Source organism: Pygocentrus nattereri, chromosome 2 (genome assembly GCF_015220715.1).
Source record: "Pygocentrus nattereri isolate fPygNat1 chromosome 2, fPygNat1.pri, whole genome shotgun sequence".
Taxonomy (NCBI): Eukaryota; Metazoa; Chordata; class Actinopteri; order Characiformes; family Serrasalmidae; genus Pygocentrus; species Pygocentrus nattereri.
The window spans coordinates 56,028,275-56,043,751 of record NC_051212.1 but is presented as its reverse complement, the minus strand read 5'-3'; the positions used below and the strand labels follow the sequence as shown (position 1 = coordinate 56,043,751).

Below are 15,477 nucleotides of genomic sequence, written 5' to 3'. Positions count from 1 at the left end.
TCTTTCTTAAAGAGGTTCAATAAGAGACAAAATTCAGGCCTGAAGGGGGCGCAGAGTGGGGAACATTAAGTAATCCCACTTCGGCTGGTCATCACCACACTGAACTGGCGCTTAGGGATTCTGAGGGATTTATCATAGAGATGATAAATCTTGTGTCTAATGTTCCTCTCGTTTCAGCGACTGTAGCCATTCACTCACAAGCACAGCAACAAAGATACAAACACAGCTCCAAAAAACATCAGGACAGCGAGTAAAATGCAAATAATAAACAAAAAAGGGATTTATAAACGTACCTGTGTTTGAACAACAACAGCACAGACACAATATTCTTATTATTTTATCTTGCCAGCTTCATTGTTTTTTCAAATATACATTCATTCTGAAACTGAAGTCTGAAGGACCTTCTTTGTTCCCTTTACTAAAGAACCTTTGAAGAACCATCATTTTTGTGTGTACATTAGACCGAGAGCTTCAGCTCAACTGCATTTCGGATAAAAGGGGAAATTTTGATTTTCTTAATGTTTAGGAGGATGGAGCTGGAGTGGAAATGGGGAGAGAGGGAGAGAAATGTCCAGACAGGAGCAGGACCCCCACCCCTCCAGCACTGACCCCCACAAAGAACCCACAGAACTCCTGCAGAGACACTACACAGCCGGAACCACGTACAGGTGCCTCTCATAGAACAGAGACAAACCATATCGCCCCCTACGCTTCCTGTAGTGTATTACAGTCTGTCAGAGCGACTGTGTGGATCATATGAACATTATAGAGCTTTTTAAATGAAACAGTAGAAGCCGTATCGCCCCCTACGCTTCCTGTAGTGTATTACAGTCTGTCAGAGCGACTGTGTGGATCATATGAACATTATAGAGCTTTTTAAATGAAACAGTAGAAGCCGTATCGCCCCCTACGCTTCCTGTAGTGTATTACAGTCTGTCAGAGTGACTGTGTGGATCATATGAACATTATAGAGCTTTTTAAATGAAACAGTAGAAGCCGTATCGCCCCCTACGCTTCCTGTAGTGTATTACAGTCTGTCAGAGCGACTGTGTGGATCATATGAACGTTATAGAGCTTTTTAAATGAAACAGTAGAAGCCGTATCGCCCCCTACGCTTCCTGTAGTGTATTACAGTCTGTCAGAGTGACTGTGTGGATCATATGAACATTATAGAGCTTTTTAAATGAAACAGTAGAAGCCGTATCGCCCCCTACGCTTCCTGTAGTGTATTACAGTCTGTCAGAGTGACTGTGTGGATCATATGAACATTATAGAGCTTTTTAAATGAAACAGTAGAAGCCGTATCGCCCCCTACGCTTCCTGTAGTGTATTACAGTCTGTCAGAGCGACTGTGTGGATCATATGAACATTATAGAGCTTTTTAAATGAAACAGCAGAAGCCGTATCGCCCCCTACGCTTCCTGTAGTGTATTACAGTCTGTCAGAGCGACTGTGTGGATCATATGATCATTATAGAGCTTTTTAAATGAAACAGTAGAAGCCGTATCGCCCCCTACGCTTCCTGTAGTGTATTACAGTCTGTCAGAGTGACTGTGTGGATCATATGAACATTATAGAGCTTTTTAAATGAAACAGTAGAAGCCGTATCGCCCCCTACGCTTCCTGTAGTGTATTACAGTCTGTCAGAGCGACTGTGTGGATCATATGAACATTATAGAGCTTTTTAAATGAAACAGTAGAAGCCGTATCGCCCCCTACGCTTCCTGTAGTGTATTACAGTCTGTCAGAGCGACTGTGTGGATCATATGAACATTATAGAGCTTTTTAAATGAAACAGTAGAAGCCGTATCGCCCCCTACGCTTCCTGTAGTGTATTACAGTCTGTCAGAGCGACTGTGTGGATCATATGAACATTATAGAGCTTTTTAAATGAAACAGTAGAAGCCGTATCGCCCCCTACGCTTCCTGTAGTGTATTACAGTCTGTCAGAGCGACTGTGTGGATCATATGAACATTATAGAGCTTTTTAAATGAAACAGTAGAAGCCGTATCGCCCCCTACGCTTCCTGTAGTGTATTACAGTCTGTCAGAGCGACTGTGTGGATCATATGAATATTATGTCCATCCTTAAACTCTCGGCTGACCTCTCCTGTCATTAACAGGCCCGTTGGAGTCGTCCTGTTTACAGTCCAGCAGATCCGTGATCCGGTCAGCAGAAGATGCAGTGTCCACCCCCCCTCCTCCCTCCCTCTGGCCCGCGGTAAGAAGTTCCAGGAGCAGCCCCACCTCAGCCAGCCAGCGGCCCCCGCAGGCCGGCGTTAGACCACACATCCTCACACACCTCATAGAGGGCTTCGTCATCACAGAGGGGCTGGCGCCATTCCCGGTATGTCCACCAGGAGGCACCATAGCTAGTCTGGAGTGCTAGCAGTCCTTTCCCTCTGAGAGAGAGAGAGAGAGCGAGAGACAGAGAGAATGTTAGCGTTAGCTATTTTCAGTGCTAAAAAGCTAACACTGGCTAATCAAGCTAACCGAAAATAAGTACTGCTAAGACTTTTAACTGGAAATAGCTGATGTTAGCTAACTCTGCTCTCCGAGAACAGCTAACTCTGCTCCCTGATAACAGCTAACTCTGCTCCCTGAGAACAGCTAACTCTGCTCCCTGAGAACAGCTAACTCTGCTCCCCGAGAACAGCTAACTCTGCTCCCCGAGAACAGCTAACTCTGCTCCCCGAGAACAGCTAACTCTGCTCCCTGAGAACAGCTAACTCTGCTCCCTGAGAACAGCTAACTCTGCTCCCCGAGAACAGCTAACTCTGCTCCCCGAGAACAGCTAACTCTGCTCCCTGAGAACAGCTAACTCTGCTCCCGAGAACAGCTAACTCTGCTCCCCGAGAACAGCTAACTCTGCTCCCCGAGAACAGCTAACTCTGCTCTCTGAGAACAGCTAACTCTGCTCTCTGAGAACAGCTAACTCTGCTCTCTGAGAACAGCTAACTCTGCTCTCTGAGAACAGCTAACTCTGCTCACTGAGAACAGCTAACTCTGCTCCCCGAGAACAGCTAACTCTGCTCCCCGAGAACAGCTAACTCTGCTCCCCGAGAACAGCTAACTCTGCTCCCCGAGAACAGCTAACTCTGCTCTCAGAGAACAGCTAACTCTGCTCCCCGAGAACAACTAACTCTGCTCCCCGAGAACAGCTAACTCCGCTCCCCGAGAACAGCTAACTCTGCTCTCTGAGAACAGCTAACTCTGCTCTCCGAGAACAGCTAACTCTGCTCCCCGAGAACAGCTAACTCTGCTCCCTGAGAACAGCTAACTCTGCTCCCTGAGAACAGCTAACTCTGCTCCCCGAGAACAGCTAACTCTGCTCCCCGAGAACAGCTAACTCTGCTCCCCGAGAACAGCTAACTCTGCTCCCCGAGAACAGCTAACTCTGCTCCCCGAGAACAGCTAACTCTGCTCCCCGAGAACAGCTAACTCTGCTCTCTGAGAACAGCTAACTCTGCTCTCTGAGAACAGCTAACTCTGCTCCCCGAGAACAGCTAACTCTGCTCCCCGAGAACAGCTAACTCTGCTCCCCGAGAACAGCTAACTCTGCTCTCTGAGAACAGCTAACTCTGCTCTCTGAGAACAGCTAACTCTGCTCTCTGAGAACAGCTAACTCTGCTCTCCGAGAACAGCTAACTCTGCTCCCTGAGAACAGCTAACTCTGCTCCCTGAGAACAGCTAACTCTGCTCCCTGAGAACAGCTAACTCTGCTCCCTGAGAACAGCTAACTCTGCTCCCTGAGAACAGCTAACTCTGCTCCCTGAGAACAGCTAACTCCGGTCCCTGAGAACAGCTAACTCCGGTCCCTGAGAACAGCTAACTCTGCTCCCCGAGAACAGCTAACTCTGCTCCCCGAGAACAGCTAACTCTGCTCCCTGAGAACAGCTAACTCTGCTCCCTGAGAACAGCTAACTCTGCTCCCTGAGAACAGCTAACTCTGCTCTCCGAGAACAGCTAACTCTGCTCTCCGAGAACAGCTAACTCTGCTCCCCGAGAACAGCTAACTCTGCTCCCCGAGAACAGCTAACTCTGCTCCCTGAGAACAGCTAACTCTGCTCCCTGAGAACAGCTAACTCTGCTCCCCGAGAACAGCTAACTCTGCTCCCTGAGAACAGCTAACTCTGCTCCCCGAGAACAGCTAACTCTGCTCCCCGAGAACAGCTAACTCTGCTCCCCGAGAACAGCTAACTCTGCTCCCCGAGAACAGCTAACTCTGCTCCCCGAGAACAGCTAACTCTGCTCCCCGAGAACAGCTAACTCTGCTCTCCGAGAACAGCTAACTCTGCTCCCCGAGAACAGCTAACTCTGCTCTCTGAGAACAGCTAACTCTGCTCCCCGAGAACAGCTAACTCTGCTCCCCGAGAACAGCTAACTCTGCTCCCTGAGAACAGCTAACTCTGCTCTCCGAGAACAGCTAACTCTGCTCCCCGAGAACAGCTAACTCTGCTCCCCGAGAACAGCTAACTCTGCTCCCTGAGAACAGCTAACTCTGCTCTCCGAGAACAGCTAACTCTGCTCTCCGAGAACAGCTAACTCTGCTCCCCGAGAACAGCTAACTCTGCTCCCCGAGAACAGCTAACTCTGCTCCCCGAGAACAGCTAACTCTGCTCCCCTAGAACAGCTAACTCTGCTCCCTGAGAACAGCTAACTCTGCTCCCTGAGAACAGCTAACTCTGCTCCCTGAGAACAGCTAACTCTGCTCCCCGAGAACAGCTAACTCTGCTCCCTGAGAACAGCTAACTCTGCTCTCCGAGAACAGCTAACTCTGCTCTCCGAGAACAGCTAACTCTGCTCCCCGAGAACAGCTAACTCTGCTCCCTGAGAACAGCTAACTCTGCTCCCCGAGAACAGCTAACTCTGCTCCCCGAGAACAGCTAACTCTGCTCCCTGAGAACAGCTAACTCCGGTCCCTGAGAACAGCTAACTCCGGTCCCTGAGAACAGCTAACTCTGCTCCCCGAGAACAGCTAACTCTGCTCCCCGAGAACAGCTAACTCTGCTCCCCGAGAACAGCTAACTCTGCTCCCTGAGAACAGCTAACTCTGCTCCCTGAGAACAGCTAACTCTGCTCCCTGAGAACAGCTAACTCTGCTCCCTGAGAACAGCTAACTCTGCTCTCCGAGAACAGCTAACTCTGCTCCCCGAGAACAGCTAACTCTGCTCCCCGAGAACAGCTAACTCTGCTCCCTGAGAACAGCTAACTCTGCTCCCTGAGAACAGCTAACTCTGCTCCCTGAGAACAGCTAACTCTGCTCTCCGAGAACAGCTAACTCTGCTCCCAGAGAACAGCTAACTCTGCTCTCCGAGAACAGCTAACTCTGCTCCCCGAGAACAGCTAACTCTGCTCCCCGAGAACAGCTAACTCTGCTCCCTGAGAACAGCTAACTCCGGTCCCAGAGAACAGCTAACTCCGGTCCCTGAGAACAGCTAACTCTGCTCCCCGAGAACAGCTAACTCTGCTCCCCGAGAACAGCTAACTCTGCTCCCCGAGAACAGCTAACTCTGCTCCCTGAGAACAGCTAACTCTGCTCCCTGAGAACAGCTAACTCTGCTCCCTGAGAACAGCTAACTCTGCTCTCCGAGAACAGCTAACTCTGCTCTCCGAGAACAGCTAACTCTGCTCCCCGAGAACAGCTAACTCTGCTCCCCGAGAACAGCTAACTCTGCTCCCCGAGAACAGCTAACTCTGCTCCCCGAGAACAGCTAACTCTGCTCCCTGAGAACAGCTAACTCCGGTCCCTGAGAACAGCTAACTCCGGTCCCCGAGAACAGCTAACTCTGCTCCCCGAGAACAGCTAACTCTGCTCCCCGAGAACAGCTAACTCTGCTCCCCGAGAACAGCTAACTCTGCTCCCCGAGAACAGCTAACTCTGCTCTCCGAGAACAGCTAACTCTGCTCCCCGAGAACAGCTAACTCTGCTCTCCGAGAACAGCTAACTCTGCTCCCCGAGAACAGCTAACTCTGCTCCCTGAGAACAGCTAACTCTGCTCCCCGAGAACAACTAACTCTGCTCCCCGAGAACAGCTAACTCTGCTCCCTGAGAACAGCTAACTCCGGTCCCTGAGAACAGCTAACTCTGCTCTCCGAGAACAGCTAACTCTGCTCTCTGAGAACAGCTAACTCCGGTCCCTGAGAACAGCTAACTCCGGTCCCTGAGAACAGCTAACTCTGCTCCCCGAGAACAGCTAACTCTGCTCCCCGAGAACAGCTAACTCTGCTCCCTGAGAACAGCTAACTCTGCTCCCTGAGAACAGCTAACTCTGCTCCCTGAGAACAGCTAACTCTGCTCTCCGAGAACAGCTAACTCTGCTCCCCGAGAACAGCTAACTCTGCTCCCCGAGAACAGCTAACTCTGCTCCCCGAGAACAGCTAACTCTGCTCCCCGAGAACAGCTAACTCTGCTCCCCGAGAACAGCTAACTCTGCTCCCCGAGAACAGCTAACTCTGCTCCCCGAGAACAGCTAACTCAGTCTTTGCAGCTGATGAGAGATTTAGGAACAGAACATTGTTTATCAGAAAAAACAGTTCCCTTTTGAAGGTTTTCTCCCATCCTTGAGTTCCCACATTCCCTACCTGCACCTGCAGTGTCCGTGCGCTTGGTCAGGTGCGCTGTGACAGGTGCGCTTTCTTCCACAGGTGGGCCAAACCGCTGCGGAGAAGCAGCAGCAGGTCCAACTGCCCGAGGACCGAAAGCTGCCGGAGAATGGAGCGGAACACCTCGACTTCCTGCCGGACACCGAGGAGCCCGAGAACTCCTCAGACTCGGACATGGACAACACACCTGCTGAAGATGGTCAGATATTCACAGCAGCTACATTTAGGCAGCTAGCTTGACCACAGAGGTGGACATTAAAGCAGTACTTTACCCCTTTAGCACTTAGTCCATTAGAGATTACTCAGCTCCACGTGGTTTGAGGCCAGTGTGTGAAGATTTAGCCGTGCAGTTGTTTTGAGACAGATGAGAGTGATGGTCAGAGGGGTGCTCAGGCTGTGGGTTCTGAGGGGGGGTGTGTGTGCTGTGTTCTCAGAGAGGTCAGCGGTCAGTCCGTTAGATCTGCTGCAGTGCGAGTTCTGTGGGAAGAGGGGGTCCATGCGGACCTTCCTGCGCTCCAAACGCTTCTGCTCCACCACCTGCATCAGAAGGTATAACCAGCCCACCACACCATCACTGACTCACAGCCCAGAGAGGAAAGCAGAGCTAATCTGAATCACAGAGTTCTGAAAGGTTCTTCACATGCGCAGCTCTCTTTATCAGACCCGGTTCTTTAGAGAAGCAAAGGCGTTCTTTTATTGCGCCAAAGCCTTCGTGGAACCTGTTTTAGGAGCATATCGTTGCTGTCGGAGCAGAACCTCGTATCTCCAGTTTTGTCATTTTTCAGTTTTTGACATATTTTTCAAAGTAAAGTATGTTTTTCCTTCTCCTGTAAAATTCCCATTCTGGAGTTTTGTTCCGGCAACAGCAATATGAATTATTCAGTATCTACTGTGAATTATTCAGTATCTACTGTGAATTATTCAGTATCTGCTATGAATTATTCAGTATCTACTGTGAATGATTCAGTATCTACTGTGAATTATTCAGTATCTGCTATGAATTATTCAGTATCTACTGTGAATTATTCAGTATCTACTGTGAATTATTCAGTATCTGCTATGGAAAGACTGTGAAAGCTGAATCTAGCTGATGTCCTTTCTTCCTCTGTCTGTCCAGCTTTAACGTCAGCTCTACAAAGCGCCTCGCTGTGCTGAGAGCCCACAGGATGACCCGCTGGCCCAACAGGCCAATGGGGCGCAGGGGGAGACCACCAAGCCGCATCAGCCGCACCCACCGAGAACACTTCTTCAGACAGGTGGTAGCTGGTGTTCGCTATTTTCAGAAATATTCTTTCATATATATATATATATATATATATCTCACTTCTTCTTTCTTTCATATACAGTACATTCTTCTAATAAATATACTTAGTTAATTTCATTTCATATGAAAAATATATTGATATATAAAACATTACATTAAACAGTCAAACTATGCTTTATTTACGTCGTAGTAAAATTTCATGTAGTTTTTCATTGCAGTTACAGCCCCAAAGGTATTTGGGTATTTTATCCACTGTAAATCAGCATTTCTATAGTTTAGGTCACGGCGTGTTTAGCAGATCAGTGTGAGAGAAAAACGCGCTTGTCCAGCGTCCACTGTTTGGGGTCACTGTGTGTCACACCAGAATAAGCACTTTGCCTTCTTTAAAATAAGAGTCAGACTTATAACTGTGAATTAGAGAAAGCGCATACAGTAATGCCACGTTACACTGAACGACGAGGAACAAAATACATCGATATTGCGATTAGATTTATTCGCTCAGATCGTCCAGCCCTGCGACACGGAGCCTCGTTTCATAGTTGAAGTGTTTCAGTGATGTCAGTTAAGGAGAGAGCCGTCCTGTAATCCTGGATCACTGGTGGTCATCAGTGTCCGTGATGTTTCAGCTGCAGGGCTCCTACAGACCAGACGGCGCTCAGCAGGCGTTTGTCTCCTCCCGAGCCGGAGAGGATGACTGTGAGTGTGAAGACCCTCCAGGCCCCATGACCACCAGGCTGCGTCTGCAGGCGGAGAGAGAGAGGGAGAGAGAGCGAGAGCAGGAGGGGAGAGAGAGGGAGGACTGCAGCAGCTCCACCGGCCTGCTGGACTGCTCTCCAGCACTGTGGAGCGTGGATCAGGTCTGCTCCTACATCAGCTCCTTACCAGGTAACTACAGGCACAGTTAATCACTCCACAGGAGGGCGCCACCCAGGCTCCTTCTCTATTTGTACATAGCGCTCTAGAGTCATCATGATGCCCATAGGCCAGTTAGAGGAAGCACAAGGTGGGTGTTTCTAATAAAGTGGCCAGTGAGTGGAAGCACAAGGTGGGTGTTTCTAATAAAGTGGCCAGTGAGTGGAAGCACAAGGTGGGTGTTTCTAATAAAGTGGCCAGTGAGTGGAAGCACAAGGTGGGTGTTTCTAATAAAGTGGCCAGTGAGTGGAAGCACAAGGTGGGTGTTTCTAATAAAGTGGCCAGTGAGTGGAAGCACAAGGTGGGTGTTTCTAATAAAGTGGCCAGTGAGTGGAAGCACAAGGTGGGTGTTTCTAATAAAGTGGCCAGTGAGTGGAAGCACAAGGTGGGTGTTTCTAATAAAGTGGCTAATGAGTGGAAGCACAAGGTGGGTGTTTCTAATAAAGTGGCCAGTGAGTGGAAGCACAAGGTGGGTGTTTCTAATAAAGTGGCTAATGAGTATATACAGTTGGCCTTATTAGCACTTAGATGGGCTAATCTCATCCACTCATCCACAAAATCATCCACCCTTAAACCACGTTGTCGATTAGTTCTTTTACCTCCTGCAGGATGTCTGGACATGGTGGCTGAGTTCCGTTCGCAGGAGATCGATGGCCAGGCCCTGCTGCTGCTGACCGAGGAGCATCTGATGAGCGCCATGAACATCAAACTCGGACCAGCGCTGAAAATCTGCGCTCATATTAACTCCCTCAAACAGCCTTAAACACGGCAGCTTCCCTCAGCAGGCCAGAGGAGCCAGCAGGGGGCGTCCTGAGCACTGAGCTGGGCTTCCTCTGACCAGTCATTGTGCTGAACAGGACTGATGGACAAGTAATAACTAACGACTTGGTTTTAATCACATTTATACAACCTGTTTTACACCTTATTCCAAACGTAGTCCAACCGTCAAGATGCATGTGGGGCCTGAAGTTTAACAAGGAAATATCTGCTTGTGTTAGCAAGTAGCATGGCGCTAACTGCACACATAAATCATTACATACAGGCCTCAGACTGTTTGAAGTTCAGCACCTCTGACAGTCTGGATCTGGTTCAGCATCTCTGACAGTCTGGATCTGGTTCAGCACCTCTGACAGTCTGGATCTGGTTCAGCACCTCTGACAGTCTGGATCTGGTTCAGTATCTCTGACAGTTTGGATCTGGTTCAGTATCTCTGACAGTTTGGATCTGGTTCAGTATCTCTGACAGTCTGGATCTGGTTCAGCACCTCTGACAGTCTGGATCTGATTCAGCATCTCTGACAGTCTGGATCTGGTTCAGTATATCTGACAGTCTGGATCTGGTTCGGTATCTCTGACACTCTGGATCTGGTTCGGTATCTCTGGCCGTCTGGATCTGGTTCAGTATCTCTGACAGTCTGGATCTGGTTCAGCACCTCTGACAGTCTGGATCTGGTTCAGTATCTCTGACACTCTGGATCTGGTTCAGTACTTGGTACTAAATTCAGTCAAACGGGACTAATTTTACTCTTTATAATGAGAAGCAGTTGGTCAGTGTCTGCAGGCACTGGCAGTAAGCAGTATGTTCAGAGAAGCAGACTGGATTTATCATCGTTTATCACCATGACGACATGTATCGTCACAGCGCCCGGCCCTGGTCTAGTCTTACCGGTCTACATTAGCCTCTTAGCTTCAGTGCTAGAACTAAGAAACGTGTTAAGACCCCAAACGCATCTTGGCCTTTCGACTACATTTGAAGTTACAGGAGGCGACGCTGTGTAAACGTGATGTGCGGCTGAACTGCGGCTTCAAAGCTGTGGTGTGAATGTAAGTCCAGACTCTCAAACTGAGGACGGAGACTCGGTTGGCCTCACTGCGTCTCCTGAGGGTGGAACCTTCTAGAACGATATCCACAAAAAAAAGTGCGATTCTGATTTTAAATACATGAATAAGCGCAGTCTGTTCGGTCCTGCGGGTTCTGCACAGACACCAGGTGAGGCTTGTATATAAATAATATAAACATTTCGTTTGTGATCGCCGGTGACGTCTGAGTTGATGTTCCGTGTTAATAGCGTTAATAGACCGACCGTTTAAGTCCAGTGACTGAGGTTAAAGGAACCCGAGCCGGACGCAGTAGCATGTCTGTGTGAGGCACCGCTGGTGTCGCTGCACTGGTGGTTACAGACACGTTTACCATCATTTCCTTGCTTCAAAAATAAAAGATTTTTATTGGTAAATTTTGTTTGTGGAATATTTAACTGTGTCTAAGTTTTGGCTGATGGAGGAACTTTAAAGTGACAGTTTGCACGACTTTTATTGTGATATATTTCTTAAAGTAACTATTCTATCATTATGGCAGGTGTTTCAGATAAAATGGCCAGAAGGGCAGCGATATGATAGGTGTTTCTAATAAAATGTCCAGTTTTGGCTACAGAGCAGGAGTTTATACTGATCTGAACGTTTGGAGTGGAGTTCCTTACTCTGAGTTTAAGGAGACTGAAACTGACCGACGTATTAAGACGTGTGGAAAACGTATCTGAGTGCGTCGTGTATCAGCAGGACGGGGTAGAAGAACAAACTCTGATTTTATTGCTCAGTCGGGGCTGCAGTGCGGAGAAAGCTGCGCACAGAAGAACATGTTCTCACAAGAAAAATATCCAGAGGCAATCTAGACGCAGCGCAGATGGAAATACTCAATAAAACAGCTCTTAACCCACAAGTCTGGAGACAGCACCGGCGTTCTGCTCTACTTAAAGGCAGTCCAGACGTCTTTACAGTGGTGGTGATGGGAACCAGACGTCGCCATGACTACAACACAGATATAGACACTTTATTTACCATCCAGAACCTCCAGAGAACCTACACGATTCTTCTGAGCTTATATGGAATGTTGATGATGGAAAACAGTGGAAAATCTGGAATAATGAGTTTTCTTTGGGGACTATTTTGCCGCACAGCGCCCTGCATGTCTCCCTCCACCATGAATGGAGTTGAAGTTCTCTAAACTCTCATAAAACAGCGTCTCAGTCATCAGGCAGTGAATTCAGAACCAGTTCATGTAGGAACTTTCTGTAGGAGCTTTTAGAGGGACGTCTGGTTCCCATCACCACCACTGTGAGGAGCTTTTAGAGGGGGACGTCTGGTTCCCATCACCACCACTGTGAACGGTTCTGACTCGGTCAGTTTATCTAGAACGGGGCATTTCACACCAGACCAGTCTGAATGACTCTGTTTACAACTTAACCAGTTAATTACGCAGGAATTTTGAAAAATCAGTGGAACTTCCATTAAAGGGCCCATATCATGGAAAACCTTTTAAAAGAAAAGAGTTTAATGCAATAAGTAAACACTGTTAAAGGGTACAGTTCTCCTCTCCAGTCTTCTTTCCCTTCTGATGTCATCTGATTTACATCCCATCCATTTATTCACTCTTAAAGAGATGGTTCTTCAGTCTGATGGAGAACGTGTTGTGTGTTGTTCTATACAGCACCTTTTTCTAAATGGTACTGAAGCAGAACCATTTTTGGTGCTATATAGAACCATGTACAACCCATTCCCCACCAAGCTGAAGAACCATTTCACCATGCAGAGAACCACTTAAGCATGCAAATGGCTCTTTGAGTGTTCATACCCAGTCTTCGGTGAGTTTATCTAGAACAGAGAACCCGCTCTGTTTACATCTGAACCCTCTAATCAGGCAGGAATTCTGAGGAATCGGGTGGGGTTCCCCTTCCCGGCTGTGTTTGGCTAAAGCGGAGCAGTTCTGAAGTTCTGTTAGCAGACCTATGCTAAGCTAACTCCACACCCACGGCTCGAGCCACCGGCGTGATTAGACCGCAGTAAAGTCTGTTTTTAGGGTGTTTTTCTAGGTTTAAGCGCTTAAATCGGTGAATAAGCTCACCCGCGGTAGTAGGCCTTCACCCGGACCTGGTGCTGGTTCTCCACCGGGTGGGTCGCACTGCTGTCCCGCAGCGTCGGCATCGCGCACCGCCAGCCAGCGAAGCCCCGGAGAAACCGCCTTAACCGGCCCCGTTACGACTAAACCGAGTCTCGGTCGACGGAGCCGCTTGTCCGGGGTGTGTCAGCGGGACGGAGCGGAGCGGGAAGCGGGCTGGAGTTAATGTGTAAGCGGCTCCGACTGGAACAGCGTCGGCCTGGGAACGGAGCTGGAACTCTTAACACCCCCACACGCTCTGTGCGGTGGACTCGACCGCGGACTGAACCAACACTGGAATGCGCAGGGGCGCGAAGTCATTTCCACACAATTTCACAGATACTTTGACCTGACATCGAGCACAAATGAGGTTAAAACGTCGGAACGAGATACGGACTAACAGAACCGAGTGGTGTTCGCGGCCAAACAACACGAAACACTCCCGCTATGAGTTCGAGAACCCTTATCGCGTATAATGGACGCGTCCGACCTCAGTCGGTATGTACCATATGACCGCGTGGAGGAGGGGGAGGCGAGCCCTCCTTCAAGTAATCTCTGTAATCTCAGCTCTCGGACTCGGCAGCTCCTCCTGGAGTGAAGCAGGAACTGGCCTGACTTTAAATCTCCAGTATGAGTCAATTCACGGCTGAGAAACTCTCCCTGCTGGTTCCTGGTGTTGTCCAATAGTCTCTAATGGTGTTCTGTGTTTTCCTGGTGGGTTGATATCACAGTGAAAAGGGCTCTAATGGTTCATCAGCCAGGTGTTCTGATCCCAGGTGCATTTGATGGTCTCCTAATGGAGTCTGAATGTGTCCTGCAGGGAACTGGTGGTCTCTTATGGTAAGCTAATTCCCATTAGAATGTAAAACAATCAGGTTCCCTCCTGATGGTTCCAGTGGTGCTTTTCTTCAGCAGGGAGATCATATATCACCGCGTTCTCTGGCCATGGAGTCTGGACCGGGTTAATAATCTGGTTTGGTACCGAAAGTCTCAGCCGAACTTGAATTAAATTCGTGTACAGGTCCATCTGTGGTTTACCACACAGCTTTAGTCCATCACCTGCACCCTCCAGGTCCTGATGTTGGGTACAGGTGCGTGATGTTGTTGCTGTGGTTACGACTTGACCCTCCTCCTGACAGACCCACATGATCTACTGTTTCATGGTTACAGGTTACCTCCACCTAAGCTGGTGGGTCCATTTATGGTTTATGAACCAGCTTTAGTCTATTCTCCACCCCCCCAACTCTGGATGTTTCTATGGTTACACGTGCCGATGTTGTTGCTATGGTTACGGCTTGACCCTTCCACTGATATCACGCAACCGACCCAACGTTTTAATGGTGATGGTTTGGCCCCCCAGAACTTTATACTGTTGCTTTGGATGCCCCCCACCCCGGTACCTGATATTGTTGCTATGGTTACAGCTTCACCCTCCTCCTGAGAGACCCACCATATCTACTGTTTGATGGTAACAGGTTTCCCCCCTCGTAACCTGCTGTGATTGATATGGCTGTGGGTCCTTTTATGGTTTATGAAGCAACTTTAGTCTCCACCCCCCGCCCCCGCCGCCATCTATCACTGTTTCTATGGTTACTGACAGCGCCTCCAAACCTAAGTACCTGATACTGTTGCTATGGTTACGGAACAGATGTAAACCCCCCCCGCCCCGCCATCTATCACTGTTTCTATGTTTACTGACAGCGCCCCCAAACCTAAGTACCTGATACTGTTGCTATGGTTACGGAATGGGCCCCAGTACCTGACACTGTTACTATGGTTACAGTACAGGCCCCACTACCTGGTGGTGTTACCATAGTTACAGCTTGGCTTGTCCCTCACACGTCCCGATGCTGTTGCAGGGAGTAATATAAAGGCCTTGTTCAGAATGCAGAACACTTGATGACACTTATCTACTAAATTACAAAATAACCATACAGTACTGAAAAGAGCCGCTAGTCCATGTTGCTTATCTATCTACTATTTTAAAAAGCAAACAGTGTTTAGCAAACACACTCATTAGACTCTAAACAGGAAGCACAAACGCCTTCTTTACAAACACAGACGTTCCTGCTAGAGCCTGAGTGGACGGATAAAACCTCAGTGCTGAGAACTCCAGATGTTTTATTAAACATTGTAAGAGAAGAACTGAGTAAAGGAAACCGTCATCTGGAGTTTTCCCCATCTGCCGCATCACTTACACCAATCAGGCGTCACATACTGACCACCTCCTCGTTTCTACACTCACTGTCCACTCTATCAGCTCCACTTACTGTATAGCTGCACTCTGTAGTTCTACAGTTACAGACTGTAGTCCATCTGTTTCTCTGATACTCTGTTACCCTGTTCTTCAGTGGTCAGGACCCCCATGGACCCTCACAGAGCAGGTACTGTTTGGGTGGTGGGTCATTCTCAGCACTGCAGTAACACTGACGTGGTGGTGGTGTGTTAGTGTGTGTTGTGCTGGTCTGAGTGGATCAGTGCTGTGGAGTTTTTAAACACTGTGTTCTTCAAGGGTATATGGGATCATTTCCATGGTGAAATGGTTCTTCCGACTGATGGAGAGTGTGTTGTTTGTGGTTCTGTACAGCACCAAAAAGGGGCACAAGCTTGACACTGTCAACAGCAGAACCCTTTTTGGTGCCGTATAGAACCATAAACACCACGTTCTCCTTCAGTCTGAAGAAGCATTTCACCATGCCGTGCGAAATGGTTCTATATAGCTAAACAGAACCATTGCCTTTGCTAAAGAACCCTTAAAAGTGTAG

General features: G+C 48.6%; 1 protein-coding gene and 1 long non-coding RNA gene across 5 annotated transcripts in view; one reads left to right on the top strand and one right to left on the bottom strand.

The window, feature by feature from the left end:
* Positions 1–11,015, top strand: part of LOC108444339 (polyhomeotic homolog 3 (Drosophila)) — a 32,018-nt gene extending 21,003 nt beyond the window's left edge. For 3 of the 4 annotated variants that reach the window (XM_037545130.1, XM_037545123.1, XM_037545127.1), the window contains 7 exons: positions 527–668; positions 2,124–2,347; positions 6,649–6,805; positions 7,041–7,155; positions 7,724–7,862; positions 8,497–8,755; positions 9,391–11,015. In XM_037545130.1, the coding sequence (XP_037401027.1) occupies positions 527–668; positions 2,124–2,347; positions 6,649–6,805; positions 7,041–7,155; positions 7,724–7,862; positions 8,497–8,755; positions 9,391–9,545 (1,191 nt within the window). In that variant the 3' untranslated portion in view covers positions 9,546–11,015. The remainder of the gene's footprint in view (positions 1–526; positions 669–2,123; positions 2,348–6,648; positions 6,806–7,040; positions 7,156–7,723; positions 7,863–8,496; positions 8,756–9,390) is intronic. The other variant, XM_037545125.1, reaches the window with a different exon arrangement.
* LOC108444340 lies at positions 2,267–13,184 on the bottom strand. Its single transcript, XR_005131496.1, has 4 exons — positions 12,680–13,184; positions 6,879–7,143; positions 6,586–6,793; positions 2,267–2,402 (listed from the first exon to the last, which is right to left on the bottom strand). It is a non-coding gene; the product is annotated as an uncharacterized LOC108444340 (long non-coding RNA).
* Between the last annotated feature and the right edge of the window lie 2,293 nt (positions 13,185–15,477).